Source organism: Accipiter gentilis, chromosome 15, assembly GCF_929443795.1.
Source record: "Accipiter gentilis chromosome 15, bAccGen1.1, whole genome shotgun sequence".
Lineage (NCBI taxonomy): Eukaryota > Metazoa > Chordata > Aves > Accipitriformes > Accipitridae > Astur > Astur gentilis.
Genome location: NC_064894.1, coordinates 29026036 through 29043574, shown reverse-complemented (window position 1 = coordinate 29043574; position 17539 = coordinate 29026036). Strand labels below are relative to the sequence as shown.

At 42.3% G+C, this 17539-nt stretch overlaps 1 protein-coding gene across 2 annotated transcripts in view; it reads right to left on the bottom strand.

The window, feature by feature from the left end:
- Positions 1-17143, bottom strand: part of NKAIN2 (sodium/potassium transporting ATPase interacting 2) — a 559539-nt gene extending 542396 nt beyond the window's left edge. For both annotated transcript variants that reach the window (XM_049817802.1, XM_049817801.1), the window contains exon 1: positions 16691-17143. In XM_049817802.1, the coding sequence (XP_049673759.1) occupies positions 16691-16744 (54 nt within the window). In that variant the 5' untranslated portion in view covers positions 16745-17143. The remainder of the gene's footprint in view (positions 1-16690) is intronic.
- Between the last annotated feature and the right edge of the window lie 396 nt (positions 17144-17539).

The following is a 17539-nucleotide window of genomic DNA, read 5'->3' as shown; positions in this document are numbered from 1 at the left end:
ACAAAATAAACTTTAAGTGCATGTGCTTGCTGCTAGAGGACATAAGCTGAAAAGATGGTTTTCTTCCACCCACACCACTCAAATGGCTCAACTGATTTCCCTCGTAGGTGAGCAAGGCACGGGTGACTGGAATGAACAGAAACGCAGGGTATTTCTCCACCAAAGGAAACATCATTCTGATGATCAGCAATACTGGTTACTGGCATGACAAAGACATTGCTGTGCGTTTGCAAGAGTTTGTCCATCCCTGTTGTCTCTACAGACCTCTCTGTTCCCCCGGGCATTGTCCTAATGCCTCTAAAAAACAGCCGGAACCAATGAGATCCCTGGTCAGCAAGATCCAGCGGCGGATGCTCTCCCTCTGTATTTGCTTCTGGAGTTTATAACCAGCTCTGAAGAAGAGTTCTGTATTTCTGTGTTCCCAGCGGGGTCCTGGGTCTTGCCACCTCCACTCATTACCCAGGTTACTTTTTCTTTTCTTCTGCTCTCCTTCCTTTTTCTCCCAAATAAGCAGTCTAGCATTCACAATAATAGTAGGAAGTGGTAGAGTGACTGACCTTTCCCGTTTAATTCAATGACATAAATATGAAACATTTATCATTTATTCAGCTTATAGGTCTGCTGAAGACAAATTCACCTGTGACACAGGCATCAAGATAAATTCATATCTCTTTCTAATATACTTCCATTAGTATCAGATTTATCATCCATTCTCCTAAAGTCTTGAGTACCACCCATGCAGCGTAGGAGAAGATGACTCTATTCAATTCAACAGGATTCTATTTTAAAAACTCACAGCACAGACATTCAGAGCTATGACTTCATTCAGGCATATTTGCTTAAGCTGCTGTCTCCTTTGTCGCAACACTGAGCTGAAAACGGATATGTAATCCATTGCTTAGACGTACTCTTTATTCAACTTTTTGTTTAAGACTCTGCCTGTGCCTAAGCTACATCTACTATTCCTTCCCCCAAGACGACCAGTTTTCCAACTCAAAATGTAGAGGTATGCGAGTTTTTCTTTGAAAGTCTACAATTCTATGATGTATTGAGTGTCATCATGTATGGACTGCAGTACACCTGCAGTACCTGACACATCACTGCTTTAAATACAAATTTGATGTCAAATATGACATCTTTACACATCACTGAAACATACCCATTTTTTTCCTGTTAGATAAACACACATACATTTCCCCTATATGTATACATATATCTGTCCTGGTTTCAGCTGGGATAGAGTTAATTGTCTTCCTAGTAGCTGGTACGGTGCTATGTTTTGAGTTCAGTATGAGAATAATGTTGATAACACTGACGTTTTCAGTTGTTGCTAAGTAGTGTTTAGACTAAAGCCAAGGATTTTTCAGCTTCTCGTGCCCAGCCAGCGAGAAAGCTGGAGGGGCACAAGAAGTTGGCACAGGACACAGCCAGGGCAGCTGACCCAAAGTGGCCAATGAGGTATTCCATACCATGTGACATCATGCCCAGTATATAAACTGGGGGGAGTGGGGGGGATCACCACTCGGGGACTAACTGGGCATCGATTGGCAGGTGGTGAGCAATTCCACTGCGCATTGTTTGTATATTCCAATCCTTTTATCATTCCTGCTGTAACTTTATTATTGTTTTCATTATCATTATTAGTTTCTTCTTTTTATATTCTATTAAACCATTCTTATTTCAACCCACTAGTTTTATTTCTTTTCCCAGTTTTCTCCCCCATCCCACTGGGGTGGGGGCAGTGAGTGAGCGGCTGTGTGGTGCTTAGTTGCTGGCTGGGGTTAAATCACGACAATATCAAATAAAAGTTTCAAACTGGCATGCTTCCTTCAACGCCTTTATCTCATCTGAACCATGAATCCCTGAAAAATTGTTATTCATTTCGACCTTTTGGATTTCAGAGCAGTATAAAAAAAAAAGGTTGATGTAGGGGAAAGACACTCTTGTGAAATTAAATTCCCCAAATTCAAAATCAGTCCCATCTGCGATGTATTTTCTTCCTCTTCCCTCCATCTCTTCTCCCCATGCCTTCATCCCCGCACCTCATGGTGGTTCTGTTACTATATCAGAGACCAATTCTTATTTTCCTAACCGCACTTCTTGAATTTAATAAGCCTTACTGTCATTCCATTCGCTTACTGTCAATGGATTTTCTTTACTAAAGATGCATTTCCCCAAGATGCGCAGTACTTTGGGGGACCCTCTCTGCCTCTTTCTCCTGTTTTGCTGCAACTATACTGATGTTGCCTCGCATTTTTAACCACCATTACCTATGGGAATAAAGATGATAGTCCAGTGAAATGTGGGTAGATTTGTTTGGCTAGACATTGCCCTGTCACCAAACAGATCACTGACTAACTGCAACCACAAAGATTCATGAAGCCTCAATGACATGTGAAAGAACCAGAAGGAGTTATTCCATCCAGAAATATTTCATGTTTATTAATAGCTACTTAGTAGGCAATTCTTGCTGCTTATATAGCCTAGTTTATAGCTACATAAGCAATACTCCTCATAGCAGCAGCAGAAGGCAAGCTAATACAACAAATATCAACTAAGCAGTGGCTCTATCTACCTTTTCTTGCTACCAAGACATTTCAAGGAAGTAATACAAGTAGGACCCGAGTAGTGAAAAGATATGAGCAGTGACAAAAAGAGGGTATGAAAGAAAACCACTCTCGCGTACTCCATTAGTGCCTGTCAGCTCTTGAAAAGCAGAGACTCAGTCATCATTATGAGTGTAAATAGTCCTTATAAGGATGAATTTTATTAACTCTATTTTACAGCTTTCCTGTTTACAATTATATCCATCTTATTACATAAGCAAGCCTGAAGAAATAGTCCCCTTTTTTTTTTTGGTTTTTTTTTTCTTGGTGTATTGTGCAGATCCATAAGGAGATGCTATGATTTAACAAATCTGGTTATGGCAGAGTGTGTGCATGTCCAGGTGCACGTGTGTGTGGAGGGGGCAGGGGAGAACTGTGGGGGTATCTACTTTTCAGCTTTACTTTGCTGTAGACCTGGGAATCCAGTAATGCTACCATGGTGTAAAACATTCTTCTCCATTAAATTAGTAAGCTAATAATGTCAAAGCAAGTATTTATTTTCCTACATTGTAAGAACATTAACTGAAATACAACATTTTCTAACCTATTTTTAACCAAAAATGAGGATGGTCTAATATTCCTTGAACAATAGTGTGGAGGCAAAGCATGGAGCATTTTCATCTAGGTAGAGTACTGTAACAAAAAGAAGTGCCAATCACAAATATTTACGTAAATTTGTAAAACTACTTTTCAGCTCACCATCAGCTCCTGCTGAGACAACTATTGATCAATATTCTGTCAAGTATAACATAATTCTAGAGATTTATTTTCTTTGTCCCTCACCTTAACCTAAGACCTGCTGAATTTCAATTGAAGTAAATAAATCATCTTTACTTTTTGACCTTTTAAAAAATATTCACTAAGCACATTTTATCTCTATCAAATTTGATGTTCTAAAGGGATTCAGGTGGCTCCGTTAGCATACTGACCTTATACAAGTTCTAGGATGGCTATGATGTAAAGCACAATACTTTTAGTAGAAATGAATAGTTACCCACCATTGCACACTGATCATTTGGGTCTAGGTTGAACCTTACATAAAAGGCAGCACAAACCCACACTGCTCTAGGAAAGGCGTGAGTGATTAGGAGGACAGAATTGGCAGGGACCACATCATTCATCAAGACACATTCTTCACAAACACAAGTTGCCGCTTTACATGGAAACGCTCCTGGAAGATTACGCATCCCTTCCCTCAGCACACTCCCCTCAACAAATTTCACATCTTCAAAGTAAATGGCGTAAAAACTCTAACCTACGAGGCTCCACTAAGGATGATCAGAGACAACCCAGTGCAAGAGTGTCAGGTTTCTGCCTGAGCACAAACCTTCCCCCCCACCTTCCTGCTGGATTATATGGGTGGGAAATTGATGCAGTTCACGGTGAAATCATTAAACGCTGAAAGAATGTGGCCAACTCAGTGGCCATCGCTGTGCTGGGGTAAGGATGGTGCCACCACGGCTCGGCTCCCTGGTTGCCACCATTCACAGCTTACACTGAGGACATTGAGTATGCGCTCATCAGTCTCCACCAAAACGAGCCACAGCTGGGCACTACCAACACAGGGAGTTGTTGCTCTGTGAGAGCGGACAAAATCTTGTCCTAACTTATGCAGCTGGACCTGGGGTGCAGAGATTAGAATCAAGTTCTCTGGAAATCTGGAGAGGTTAAAATACAAGGTTTGCATCTCCACATATTCTGGTTCTGACAGCCATATCTTCCAAACTGCCTTAGAGAGGGCTGTTCTAAAGTATTCTTCTGGAACTTGCTTGTATCACCAGTTTTCACTTTCAGAGAGATTTAATATACCTCAGATAACTAATAACTTTTTTTTTTTAACTTTACCACTGACTGTGTTGCTATTCCCCAGTTCTCTCTCAATCACCAGACCAGTCCACCTGTGAGGGCAAATGAATGTTTCCCCACCTCCCTGAGCCATCTTTATTGAATGTGTCAATACTTGCACCGAACATCAGAGCAGCTAGGATCTTCAGTGCAGTCATTCCCCAGAGACCTCAAACCAAAAGGTAACAGGGAACTTACTATAAATCTAGGTTTTCTAATTCATATAAAAACATATAAGCAATGTGTCAAAAGCCAGCTATTTTTAAAAGGTATAATCATAAAATCAAATGTCAAATATTAACTGTTCAAGCCATTCATCACGGTAGCTCTGTATAACTGTCTTGTCTTAAATTAGTAGGGAAACTGTCTGGAATAGAAGCTGCAGTTTTAAGACTAATAGTTTTCACCTTCCAAAAAAAGTCAGGGCTTGTGCTCACCCAGAAATCCAATTAGTCACCCAAATGCAATAGGACAAGCAGTAACAGTTTTAAGCTAAAATAGGGTAGATTTAGACTAGATAGAAGGAAGAAATGTTTTACGGTGAGGGTGGTGAAACCCTGGCCCAGGTTGCCCAGAGAGGTGGTAGATGCCCCATTCCTGGAAACACTCAAGGTCAGGCTGGACGGGGCTCTGAGCAACCTGACCTAGTTGAAGATGTCCCTGCTCACGACAGGGGTGTTGGACTAGATGACCTTGAAAGGTCCCTTCCAACCCAAACTATTCTACGATTCTATGAAATACTGCAGAACTTCTGATTTACTCAGATTTTGAAAAGCAAACAAAAACCAGCAACAAAATAGAAACCAACATGAACATAGAGGCATGGGCTTACGTTCCCTAAGCCAGTCTGAGCTGCCCACTGTGTGGATCCGAGCTGAAAGAAGCAAGTGCTTAAGGATGTACAAACACAACTTGCTACAATAGCTAAAATGCCAAGAGGTGGTTCTTGAGAATATGTTCTTGGGTTTGGCATGGCCACCAAAGCGTGTTGTTCATTGCAAATGGTTTTCTCTGGCTGAGTTTACATTAGCTCTTGACAGCATTATGATGGCACTGTGCCACTTCTATATTCTTCTTTGTTCCAAATCTGTCCAGTTCTCAGCAGAAGTGACAGCAGCCAAAGCACCACTACAGCATCTAAGGAGCTTTGGAGAAATCTTGCTGGTCACCCCTTTTTTAATCGTGATAGAATTAGAGAGAGACTGAGGAGTTACCATAAACCACTTACAACTTGGCAATATCCGCTGCGCACCAGTCTTTCTTGTGTCTGCTCTAGGTTGACAGGGACCTGAATATCCGGCCTTCTAGTGAAGGCACTTGGCATGATCTGAGCCACTCAGATGTTGTGCACTTGGACAGTACCTTTCTTACCTCTTACATGAGCCAAGTAACAATTGCTGGAAGTTCAAAGCCTCCTTACAGGCATTGCACTCTGAACATGCATATGAATACTCCCAGATTCATCACTGCTTCGTTCCTGGTTTTACACCTGCATTAATTAACTGAAACCACGAGAGCTCCTGCATATCCCATTGGTGTAACGCAAAGGAGAGCTACACTCATAACTTCTATTATTGTCAGTGGTAGTTACGTATATGTGCTGCGCAGAGAGGAGCAGCTGTCCTCTAATAAGGCGCTACTCGTGACAAATATAATACTGACATGGGACCCACATAATTGTCCTTATAAGCCCGCTGCAAAGCAAGAATGACTGCAAATGCCAGGAACCAGAAAAAACCCACAACATTCTCCCCCCACTTTTTTTACTTCAATTCGCAAAGAACAGCACATTTCTGCAGCAAATAGAGCTTACTAAACCAGCTGCCTTTTGTTATTGTCCTTATGCCTATCTGTGATATTATACAACAGATACCACTTTATTGGTGTCCATAAATAACTTTTATTACGCATCTGAAAAAAGCACAGTTTAGCACGATGCAGAACAGGCACGATCTCTTCCAGCGGTTGAGGCCAACAACTTTCTTCTGTAGCTGCCATTACGACCCTACCCCCGGGTGATAACGTTCATTTAAAACAAATTAAGAAAGAAAAAAAAAAAAGATTGTACCAGGCAGCAGCCCCTGTAAATATTCTGAGAGGTTGCCAGGACCAGAAACAGGCATTACTAGGTATATTGCTGAATCCAGCCCCAGTTTGTTGTGGTTTTCCCTCTGCAGGTACCAAATTTACTGCCAGCTCCACACTCAGGAAAGCCAGTCTGATAAAATCCAAGACAATGAACTCTGTTTTCAGGATACGCTGAAGCCCATGTCTTATGTTAACACTACCAGTGCCATCATCTGGCTTGTTACCAGCTGCTGTCACTGCCTGTGACTGCTACTAGCGTCAAAGAAAATAAAAGCTAACTGGCCTCAAAGGCATCAGGTGGGTGTGGCCACGAACTTAAATTAAAAAAAAAAAAAAAAGAAAAAGAAAAAAGGGAAAATCAACTTTATAGCTAATGGCAAAAATAACATCCATATTTTCCATTCTTTTCTTCAGACAAGCCTCTCATTCTTTCACATTCCTTTAGCTGCTAATGTTTTCATTTGTTTTACTGTCATTTGCTCTGCCAGTTTGAGCAGTGATGTCATGACATATGACTGCCTGATATTCAGTGGTACTCACAGCACCTTTGTCACTAGTGGCTTGAGCGCACAATGAACAGTATCTTGAGTTTAATGTATTTGTGGCTTTGTGAAGGCAGCAATGACACACAAGGGGCTTTTTTCTCCTTTTGTTTCTGTGCTCTGTAATAGAACAGCCTGCCACAGAGACTGTGACCAGAGAATAATGAAAAATGCTGGGCCATTGTTGGTCAGGGCAAAAATTTGCAAACTTCACAATTTGCTTAATTATTGAAGAATGGCTTTTCAAAGATCCATGCATTGTTCTAAAGAGACATCCTAGCATCTATCTTCCTTTCCTCACAAAAGCTTTTTATCTTCAAACGAGGAGAATATACTTGTTAAGGGCCAATTAGTAGTCCATCTACGAAGAAGTTTAAAGGAATTTATAATTAGTAAATTGACCCATGGTGTGAGTCACCTGGAAAGGAACTACATCATTTCCTAAGACAGTTAAGCTTTCTTACACAAATATGAGTCAATACCCTAGATTCAAGACTCTATATCTTAACCCTAACTTGTTCGCGCAGACCAATTTCATTCACTACGGCAGGCTCGCTCAGACAGTAAATGTTATTCAAGGTGAACAGGGACAGTCCTCTGACCCCTGTTCTAGGCCTCTAGCACAACTTCCATCCATCCAGAAGAAATGTTATGCATCCTCCTGTATATTCTGCCTAAATCCTAAAGAAAAGAGTTTCGCAGCCTATCCTCTCTCCTTTAGTACAAAGATCCTATCAAAGATCGGCAAGCGTAACTATATAATGAAGTAAAAAAAGGTGCATGCAGAAGAGAGGCTGGAGTTTCATTCCCAACAGGGCAGCAACTCAAAGATCCCTATATAGTCAATGGAAAGAGGCAGCCACCTCCTGAAGGTGGTTAAAAGCCTATTCATTACATGCTTAAATGAGGTAGCATGCATCTCTCTCCCACCATCGGAAAACGGTCCTGCATTTTTGCCTTCTGAAAGGTGACGTGACATATAAACATGACAGGCATCATCACTTCGACATGCCTCTTTGAAATAATAGAATTAACCTCATACGCTGCCTTCGGTACAAAACTCCGCTAATGAGAATTCCTTCATGAGAAAAGAAGGGTGAGGAAAACAAGTCTGTTACAGTACGAATATAGATACAATAGACTGTTCCTATTCACATAACTGGTGACTTGCCACTAGAGGTCCAGCCTAACATCCCAACCGAGGGGAGGTGCTGGGGGGGGGGGGGGGGGGGGGGGGATCAGAAAAAACACCCCAAACCCCGATGTTAGAAAGCTATTACTTCAAACAGCATAGAAAAATCTGAGGTTCATTTATGTCATATAAATGGTACTTTTACTGATTTTAGCAATCAGTACAATAATCAGCATTTCTTATATATACTACATCATTACGTAGGCAGCAGAGAAGCAAGTTTGTGTATAAAAGGTAAATCTGAGCCTCAAATGAAAGACATTTTCAAGGTATCCAGATATATGTAAACATTTGAGTGGGAATCAGCAGAGCCCTAAACTGATAAACATTTCTCATAAGTTATGTATGAATTAAAATCAAGTTTTTATTAAAAATGCATAAGTATGATCTGTGGTGAATAGAACTATTAGCTATGCATGTTTACTTTTTAGTGGAGACAGAAATCAGTAATTTTTCTTCTAAATGTCATTTCTAGCAGAGCGTTATAGAATGATAAAATGCTGAAACAATTCTCAGATGCCATTCAGCTGGTACACATACATCTGGGGAGAGGGGATAAAATAACAAACTGTGAAATGTTTATTCGCCACAGGGGCAAGAAAATGTCATTTCAACTATTGTGTCCCTTCTACTTTACAAGGCAAGTAGCACTCAACAGCCCCTCTCTTTCACTCACCGTAATAAAAAAATAAATGAAGATTAATCTGGATGACAATAAACTATCTGATGCTTTAAAATTACTGTGTTTTCAGCATACTCTGTAAGATCACACATTACTTACAGTGCTCCCTGTCTTCCTCACTCCTATTGGAAGCCACAGAAAATCACCTAAAAACCAAAGCAAGCATAAATTGGTTTTATCCTGTTGATTTTACCAGTTTAATTTTTTTTAGGGGATCTTAAGGGACATATGCAAAAAAGCTGACATTGCTCTGGTGAAACCAGCTCCTTAGTTTCCTTCTGCAGTCAACAAAGAGACAAATACCTTTCCAAAACAGCATTTCGCAATCTGGAGATCACAGTCATCCTTAAATTCAAAAAGTCCTCAGTCAAATGACTAGTGAAAATGCAAGAGGGAGGAAAAATGTAAGTAACAAGTACTGTGGATGGCAAAACAGTGTACAACGGGTCTGTGATTTCTTCTCTCCCTGCCCCCCCCAAACAGCCTCCTTAAGCTGAAGGACTGTTTTACTTAAGACACAACTCTAAAGGTCAGTTTAGGGCAAGAAACAACCATGCACTCTCACCTGCCCCCTGAAGGAGTCCCTCTTCTGACTGCAGAGGAGCCTAGAGAGATTATTCTGATCTAGTCAGACCATCAATACTCTTTCCCCCACCGAAATATGAAAAGACTTACTACTGTTATTCTCCGCTAAGTGTCACTTAAATTCAGAACCATAAGGAAAAGTCCTGTAGAAACTCAAGATTTCTGACACACTGTTTCTTACAAAATGTCATTGGGCATAGCTGTCTCTTTTGGCATTGCACACCTCGGATAATCTCTTGAGCTCAGTGGAACCATGGTACCAAAAAGGTTGCCTGGAGTGTATGGGGACACCCAGGTAGCTCACCAGGCACTGACAGCAGCCTCCAGAGCAGACACTGCCTGAACATCTCCAGTCCCTAAGCTCAGGGAAGTTTCTCAAAACTTCATGCTAACAGAAACTAGATGTTGAGACCCTCATCACTGGATCCACCAGGACATTGAGAAGACTTCAAATGGATTTAGATTCTTTCCTGGAACAAGTCGCCAAATACCTGTTTACAAACCTTATCTGCTGCACTTGCATTGTATATGTTCCCACAGCTCAGCCTGGGACACTAAAGTCACTACCAACTCAAAACATTATGTTTCTGCTTTGAACCATTCTGCAATGGAGCCTGTTCCTTTCTGTTGACTACAGAATGAGAGATTTCTCTCCACTGACTACAGACTGACTACAGAGTTTTCAGTGTCTTTTAAAAATGCTTACTTAGTGCTTTTTGTAAAGAAACAGAAAAAGTAAAAAAAAGAAAAACACCAAAAAACAAACCCACACCCTGCTGCTCATCATTCAAGGTGCTAGCTCAAATCTCTGTCAATACGAAATTAATTCCTGCTGTCAAAGATTTGCCTTACGGCTATACAAGAAGAGTAACTTCACTAGATATTCTAGGTCCCTATATTCAGGTAGTATATTCAACTCCTCTCAATCTATTTAAACCTTCCCTTCCTACCCATCATCACAGTATCTGAATGTTGAATCTGCTCACTGAACTCTAAAGAAGTTCAGCTTCAAAATGCAGTGAATTAAACCTGCTATTCAGCCGGTCTGAAATCTTTTACCCCTGTAACTTAAAACAACATACTCTGCTTTTCTTGAAGTGCATGATTGGTTATTCACAATTATTATTCATTCACAATTCTATGAAAATTAATACTGTACCATTCATAGTGAACATCAAGCCACTAAAATTAAATGACATAATGGACCGTTACCTCTGACATCCATTTTTTGTATGCATCGCTATTTTTGACCTCAAGTTATCACAAAAAAAACCCAGATTTTTTATGAATCCTCAGCATTTTATCTCAAAAACAGAATAGAAAAAGAGTGTTTACTTTTCTACCAAGGTCTCACTTAAACCTGGAAAGGTTGCTACATATTTCTTTCATAGCAACAAAATATCTTAGCTCTCTGAATTCATGATCAAGTCCTTGTTTTATATATTCCCAGCAGCACCTCAAAATCTACTCCTCAGTGTTATACAATAGTTTTCAAACATACACCTGCTGAAAGTCTGCTATTCACAGGACCAGTTTGTTTTCATTGCCAGTAGGACCACAATGGTTTCAGATACAATGAAACTAAGACTTCCACTTTCTTTCCTATCAAATCAAAACAAAGCAAGAAGCAGAACTTTAGAGAAGACACAGACACAAGTTGTTGACATAGTCACAATTTCAAAGGCAGTACTTAAATATAAGTACTATCCAAAACATAGGAACCAATTCTTTCTACTCTCCTTCTAGATTGATAAACCTACAGATCCACAGGCCAAGACCAGCAACATCACTTTCCATTCCACGTGGAAAGCCCACAATTTTAATTCCCCTTTTGCTAGCAGAAAATGTAGGAACATGTGCATGTCATCAGAATTTTCCATTGCAGATACTTCTCTCCTAAAGCTGCTATTGAAAACCATTGACAACAGTGACAATGAAACACAATTAAAACACACATGCAGAAAGAAAAAATAACCCTCCCCAAAATCCAGCAATTAAAAGCAAACACCAAAAATTTCCATACTGCTCCCCTATAGAAAAAATGAAAAAAATAAACATACTACATACACTGATTAGGTGGTTTGGTGTGCTATTGGAAAGTACCCTGATGATATGCATAGTTTAAAGCCTATATTAACAAATAGAGTTTCCTTATTACATAAAACTGCAGAGTAGCCAATCCAAGGGAGTATCTGGTCTGGATGCCTTCGCTTTGCTCTCAGAGGGACCCCAGCTCTAATCTGGCAAACCTCACTCCCTGAAGGTCCAGAGACAATTCAACCTGCAAACTGTTAAAACCTGAGTTTTTCCCCCAAGCAAGGATATTCATGGTATTAAACTGTGCTAAACCCAGTAGGCAGATTTGTGATATAGACTACAACTTGCCACGATCACCATTCCTAAAGTGTCTGAACGAGCATAAGAATGCTGCTGCTCATGTTTAGAAAAGGCAAACCAAAACTTTACAGGACTGATCGCTAAGGCAGACTTTTTTCTCTAAGAACCAAGGTCTGTTCTCCGTACTTACACATACTGTCGTTTTATAATGCATGTGAGAATCGGAAGAGAACAGGATGCTCTTCAGTCTTATCTCATGTGTGCAATATAGATTACAGGCATCTCCCGTGACATCAGAAGAAGTCACAGAAGACATAGGGTCTACTGTATTACTTCCCAGTTTGTATGTAATTCATTTCCCGGGTTTGAGTGGTTCCACCACTTTATCTGCCACAGATCTAGTATGTGTCTTCAGGTGCAACAACATAACTAAATATGTGTTTATGGACATTGGTATCACAGGTAAGTAGAGAAGTTACCTCAGCTGATGCAGTTCTTGAAATAAAGTATGTGAATTTTCTCTTAATTCGCATTAGTCATTTGTGGAAAAGCAACGAACAAGGACATTTCCATACAAGCTGTTAGCGTTTCAATAATTTTCTTCACTAGCTCAAAGCAAAGATGAAGACTGGAGCCATGTTAGCAAAAGCAACCAAATTGGGGTGCTTTTGCCATTCTGCTTGGCCACAATGACACACTCGGACAGTGGCTTGGGCCAGACTTGTAACTGGAAGAGTTCGGAAAGAGATACAACTGGGCTGTGTGTCGGTGTGCTTATGCCCCGAACGGCAAAATGTTAGTGAGGAAAAGGAGAGACTACAAACATTATACATTGATGCCCATGAAAGACTTTCAGAAATTGGAGAGTTTGTGCCCATTATAATACATGCTTCTTTAGAGCACGAGACCGAAAGCCCCAGAATCACTAACCGAGCTTTGGGATATACACAGCTTGTTTACAAATTGTATATAGTTTTCAACACTTAGCTGGAATATCTGAACTGCATTACAATTTACTCCAAAAAAAAAAAAAAAAAAAAAAAGGAGAAAAAGAACAGGCAAAATGTACAAAGAGAATGATTTCAGTAAATTCAGATGGAAACAGAGGGAAGGCAGCGCGAAGGCTGAATTATCTGTCATCTAATTAGCCTTAGGAATGTGGCAATCTTTGTCTGATGGATAGAAACAATAAGCCAATGATTTCTGGAGACTTAACGTTTCTTATGAAGTGTTGTCCTTTCTCATCACTGCACTTAGGAAGAGAGCTGCTGAGTTGAAAACATGCAGAACTTTTTACTGTTTTGCCACTGCTCCAAGTTTTCCCGAGCAGCAATGGCAGACACGTAAAAAGTTTCAAACTGGTTTCCACGGGACTCTTGAAACCTTCTAGAAAGCACAATAATCTTGGCAGTTTCACCTTTGCTGGTCTTGCTATTAAAAAGACTGAGCAACAAGATATTAGTGTTACTGATGTAAGCTATTAATAGAAAAAGAGACACCCAAAAATAAAGAGGTTTAAAGGACAAAATGCAATAACAGAGAATTCTTTCAATGCAACCAGGATAGTTGACATACAAAGAAAACCACCAGGGCCCCTAATGCCCGGGGTTCTCTTCAGAAGGACAATGGACACCAGAGACCAAAATTAGCATCTAAAAAAAATGAAAAGATATTTTGAGATAATTAGCTTTGTATACAGAAGGCAATGCCTTGTTCCCAACATCAGCAAAATTAGCTCTTACTTGCTGTTAATTCTTCTCATTGGCTACAAATGCAGAGGAAAATGAGCTGTCAAAGGTTGTTTTCCATAGTACAAATGAGAGCACAAACAGGAAGGTATATGTATGTTAATAAGCAGGGGAGCAATGATCAGCATGCCCTTGAGAGCAGAAACATTCCTTGAGCTTTCTGATAATCTGATGGTACAGTATGTTGCCTTAGCTATAAACACTTAAAATGCATTTATGAAAATAATTCTGCTTGTGCAGGGTCTCTCAAGTTGATATAGCTCTACTCCCGCACTGGTATTTGAAAAAAACCCACCTTTTTATGTCCATTTGCGACATCTACATCATTTATATATGCACAATATGCAACAGCTTCTCTAATGAACTGCAGTGGTCCTCAACATTATTTATTGTACAGTGCCTACAAAGACCAATTAGATCACCACTCCCTAGCTCTGCAGAAATGGAAGAAAATATTTTCATTAAAAAAATGATAGAAACCTTTCTTTATACAAACTCTTTTTCCTCAAGCAAAAGTCTATTTTCTACTTCAAACATGACCGTTTTAAAACTGAAACCCAGGAATCAGTAGTAAATAATCTTCACATTAAAAGTTTTATGCAATTTTTTTTTAAAGTATGGTTCTCATTGCAGAAATGTTTCCCATGCCCATCTCCTCAGGCCAGATAACTTCACCCTTTGTTTTTGTCTTGGATCTGTGGTAATGTGGCTGCTAATTCTAGGATGAATCTTGACAAAATTTGCTCCTTTAAGTAGCCTTTACCTGAAAAGTAGTGACAACTGATCAATCACCCATAGGCCTACATAGGAGAGTTAAGTCCCCTTGATTTAAAACTCATGACCTGGTCCCATCTGATGGTATGTGGCGTGTGAAGGAATGTGACAAGTGATTTTAATAAAGCATATCATTTTCTCCATTCCCGATTCCTTTTTCTCATGTAAATGATTATTCCTGCTTTGAACCTATCTAAATGTCATTACCTAGGCCAAGCGTTCATAAGAGGCTTGTGCTGCTGCTAGTGCATCCTTTTCTTGCTCAGTAAAAATTTTCAAGTTTGCTTTCAGTTTATGAAAATGTTAAAAGCTCGCTCAAGCTACTCCAAAATACAGTATTTACTTTTTTAAAACTATATCTATTTGACCCTGTAGTTTACAACCACTTTTAGAAAGCTTACAGTAACACTACAATTCTACATTAGCTTACCTGCTCATCCACCTGCTGATACATTCCTACGGGGCATTTCTGTTGATATTTTTACTGTGAGTTTTGCATGTATTCTTGTCACCATGAGTTAGCAAATATGTTTTCCTTCACAGACTTTGAAAACAATCATAGTATAACATCTTAGCACATTCCACAGTTATCATAACCTCCTGGTTGTTGAATGCATTAAAAAAAAAAAAAAAAAAAACCCAAACCCAACACACAAAACCCCACAACCTTTTATCTGTAAAAGATACAATGTAAGCCATTTTTTGTTCCCTTTGCAGCAAAAAAAAAACCAAAGAAAAAGAAAAGTATGCCTCTGAAAGTTAAATGGATCTGAAGAACTTCAGCGATTAATTTTATGTTTCCAAATTGCTGGAAAAGGTTACATTCCTACCATTCCACTCAAGATTCACTACTTCTATTCAAGATTCTTTTTTTAGACAGTGTGCATGAATAAATCACATCTAATAAGATACATCCAGCTACAAAGAATCAGATAACTTAGGTGGAGAACAGCACATACAAATGAAATGTTTTCCAGAACACAAAAGGATTAAGGGTTGATTACAACTGATAGAAAGACCATGGGCATTTTGAATCTGTGATCTGCTAACACATCTTCCTTTTCCTACGTACTGTTTTACTGATTTTGGTCCCTGAAGTCTACTTGGGTTTTTCTGCTGTAGTTCTCTTAGTACCTGTCTGCAGGAGAGGAATTGGCAACAACATTGGTTGCTATTGATACCGACTCACACTTTCTCAGCAAAACTATTCAGTAAGAGGTAGAGGGATGGAGAAACATGAATTATTTCCTTCCCTGCTATAAGGTTAACTGCTTAACAAAGGTGCTTCCAGCACCTGTTCTGCCAGCACACGAACACTTGGTCTAATGAAAATAAGAAACGGGGCGCATGCCATTGATATGTCTCTAGCTGCATTATCTCCACATCCGTAGGAATTCTATACCTCAGACATCTGATTTGATAACAATAAAATCAGCCACGTATATATTACAGGAAGGGGCATTTCTTTAGTTTCTTAACTTTAAGCCCAGACACTTTTGAGGTGCCACAATACCATTGCACAGGCTAACCGTCTTGCTAAGCATATCTATTTTTAGGCGGTTTCTTTGTTATTGTATCTCGGTGCCTACTTTTTAAACTCGGCTCTACTTTTGCTGGTAGCCGAGCTTACAAGTGCTGCCACATGTCTCCTCTCAAGAGAAGTATAAATATATAATTGTTTTAGTTCCGTAACAACGTAACGATACAACGTTAACCTACACGGGCCGATAAGTCTGAAAGAAAAAAAAAACAATAACAAAAAACCCCAAACAACCCCAAAAGGTAACACAGCTGCAGAAGAGCTCCGGCATCACAACTTCACCCACGCACACCTGTACGGCAAACCGCGAGCCACGCATCCCGCCCCCCCCCCCCCCCCCCCCCCGACACGGCCCGCGTCCCTCCTTCACCGAAGGCCACCGGCCTGCCAGAGGAAAAACCGGCGACCAACTTAAGCCCACGCTCGGGACCACCGCCGCCCGACTTTCTTCCAACTCCGCCGTGCGCCCACCCGCAGCCTTCCCCGGCCGACCCGCCGCCAAACTACCTGTAACGCAGCCCCCGTTTCCCTCACGCCCTTCCCCAAACCCCCTTTCTCCGAGCCCAAACCGCGGGTGCTGCACCCACCCCCCCTCCCCATCCCACACACACACTCTGCGGGCAGCGGGGGACCCGCCCCGCCGCCCCCTCCCGCCTTTTTCCCCTCACACACGCACCTTTCCACACGCATTTCCACACACACACGCTGTTATTTCCACACACACACACACCCCGGCTCCGCCGCCACTCACCAGCTGCGCGCCGCACACCGCCACCAGCGTGCACCGGCCGCTGCAATAGCCCATGGCTCCCGGCGTCCCGCTCCGCCGTCCCCTCAGGCGGCGGCAGGAGGAGAACACCGCCCGGCCGCCGCCCGCCTCCCGCCTGCCGGCGCTCCCCAGCCCGGGACCCGCATGGGGGCGCGCCCGTTCGTTCGTTCGTTCGCCCGTTCGTTCGTTCGTTCGCCCGCCCGCTTAACTCGCCCGCCCCTAGCCGCGGCCGCAGCGCCCGCCGCCTCGGCGCCCGGCGGAGACGGCGGGGCCGTCCGCCCCCGCGGAGGGCGGCAGAGCCGGGGGAAGGGCGGCGGCAGGTGCCTGCAGGAGCAGCCGCGCTCTGCCCAGCAGCCCCAGAGGCATCTGGGCTGCAAAGTTTGCCCCCCCTCCCCTTTCAACTCCGCTCGCAAAGCGGCCGGGCTCGCAGCCGGCTGCGGCGGGGGGGTGGGGGGGGGGGGGAAGGAGAGGCGGGGAAGGGAGGAGGGAGGGACGGGGAGGCGAGGCGAGGCGAGGCAGGCGGCGGTGCTGAGCTCAGTTCACGCTCGGAGAGCGGCTTCCCTCCTGCCCACGGCACAGCCGCTCCCCCACCCTCCCTCCCTCCTTCCTCCTCCCTCCTCCTCCTCCTCTTCCTCCCAGCCAGCCCCGGCAGTGGACTCCCCCCCTTCTCCTCAGGGGGCTCCCCGGCCGCCGCTTATTGTCTGTGAGGGGCGCGGCGGGGGGCGGCTTCACCCTCCCGCGGGTGCCTTTTGTCTCGGCGGGACACCGCTCCGCCAGGGTTCCCCCGCACCGCACCGAGCCCGCCGCGGCTCACAGCCCCGCCGCTGGGGA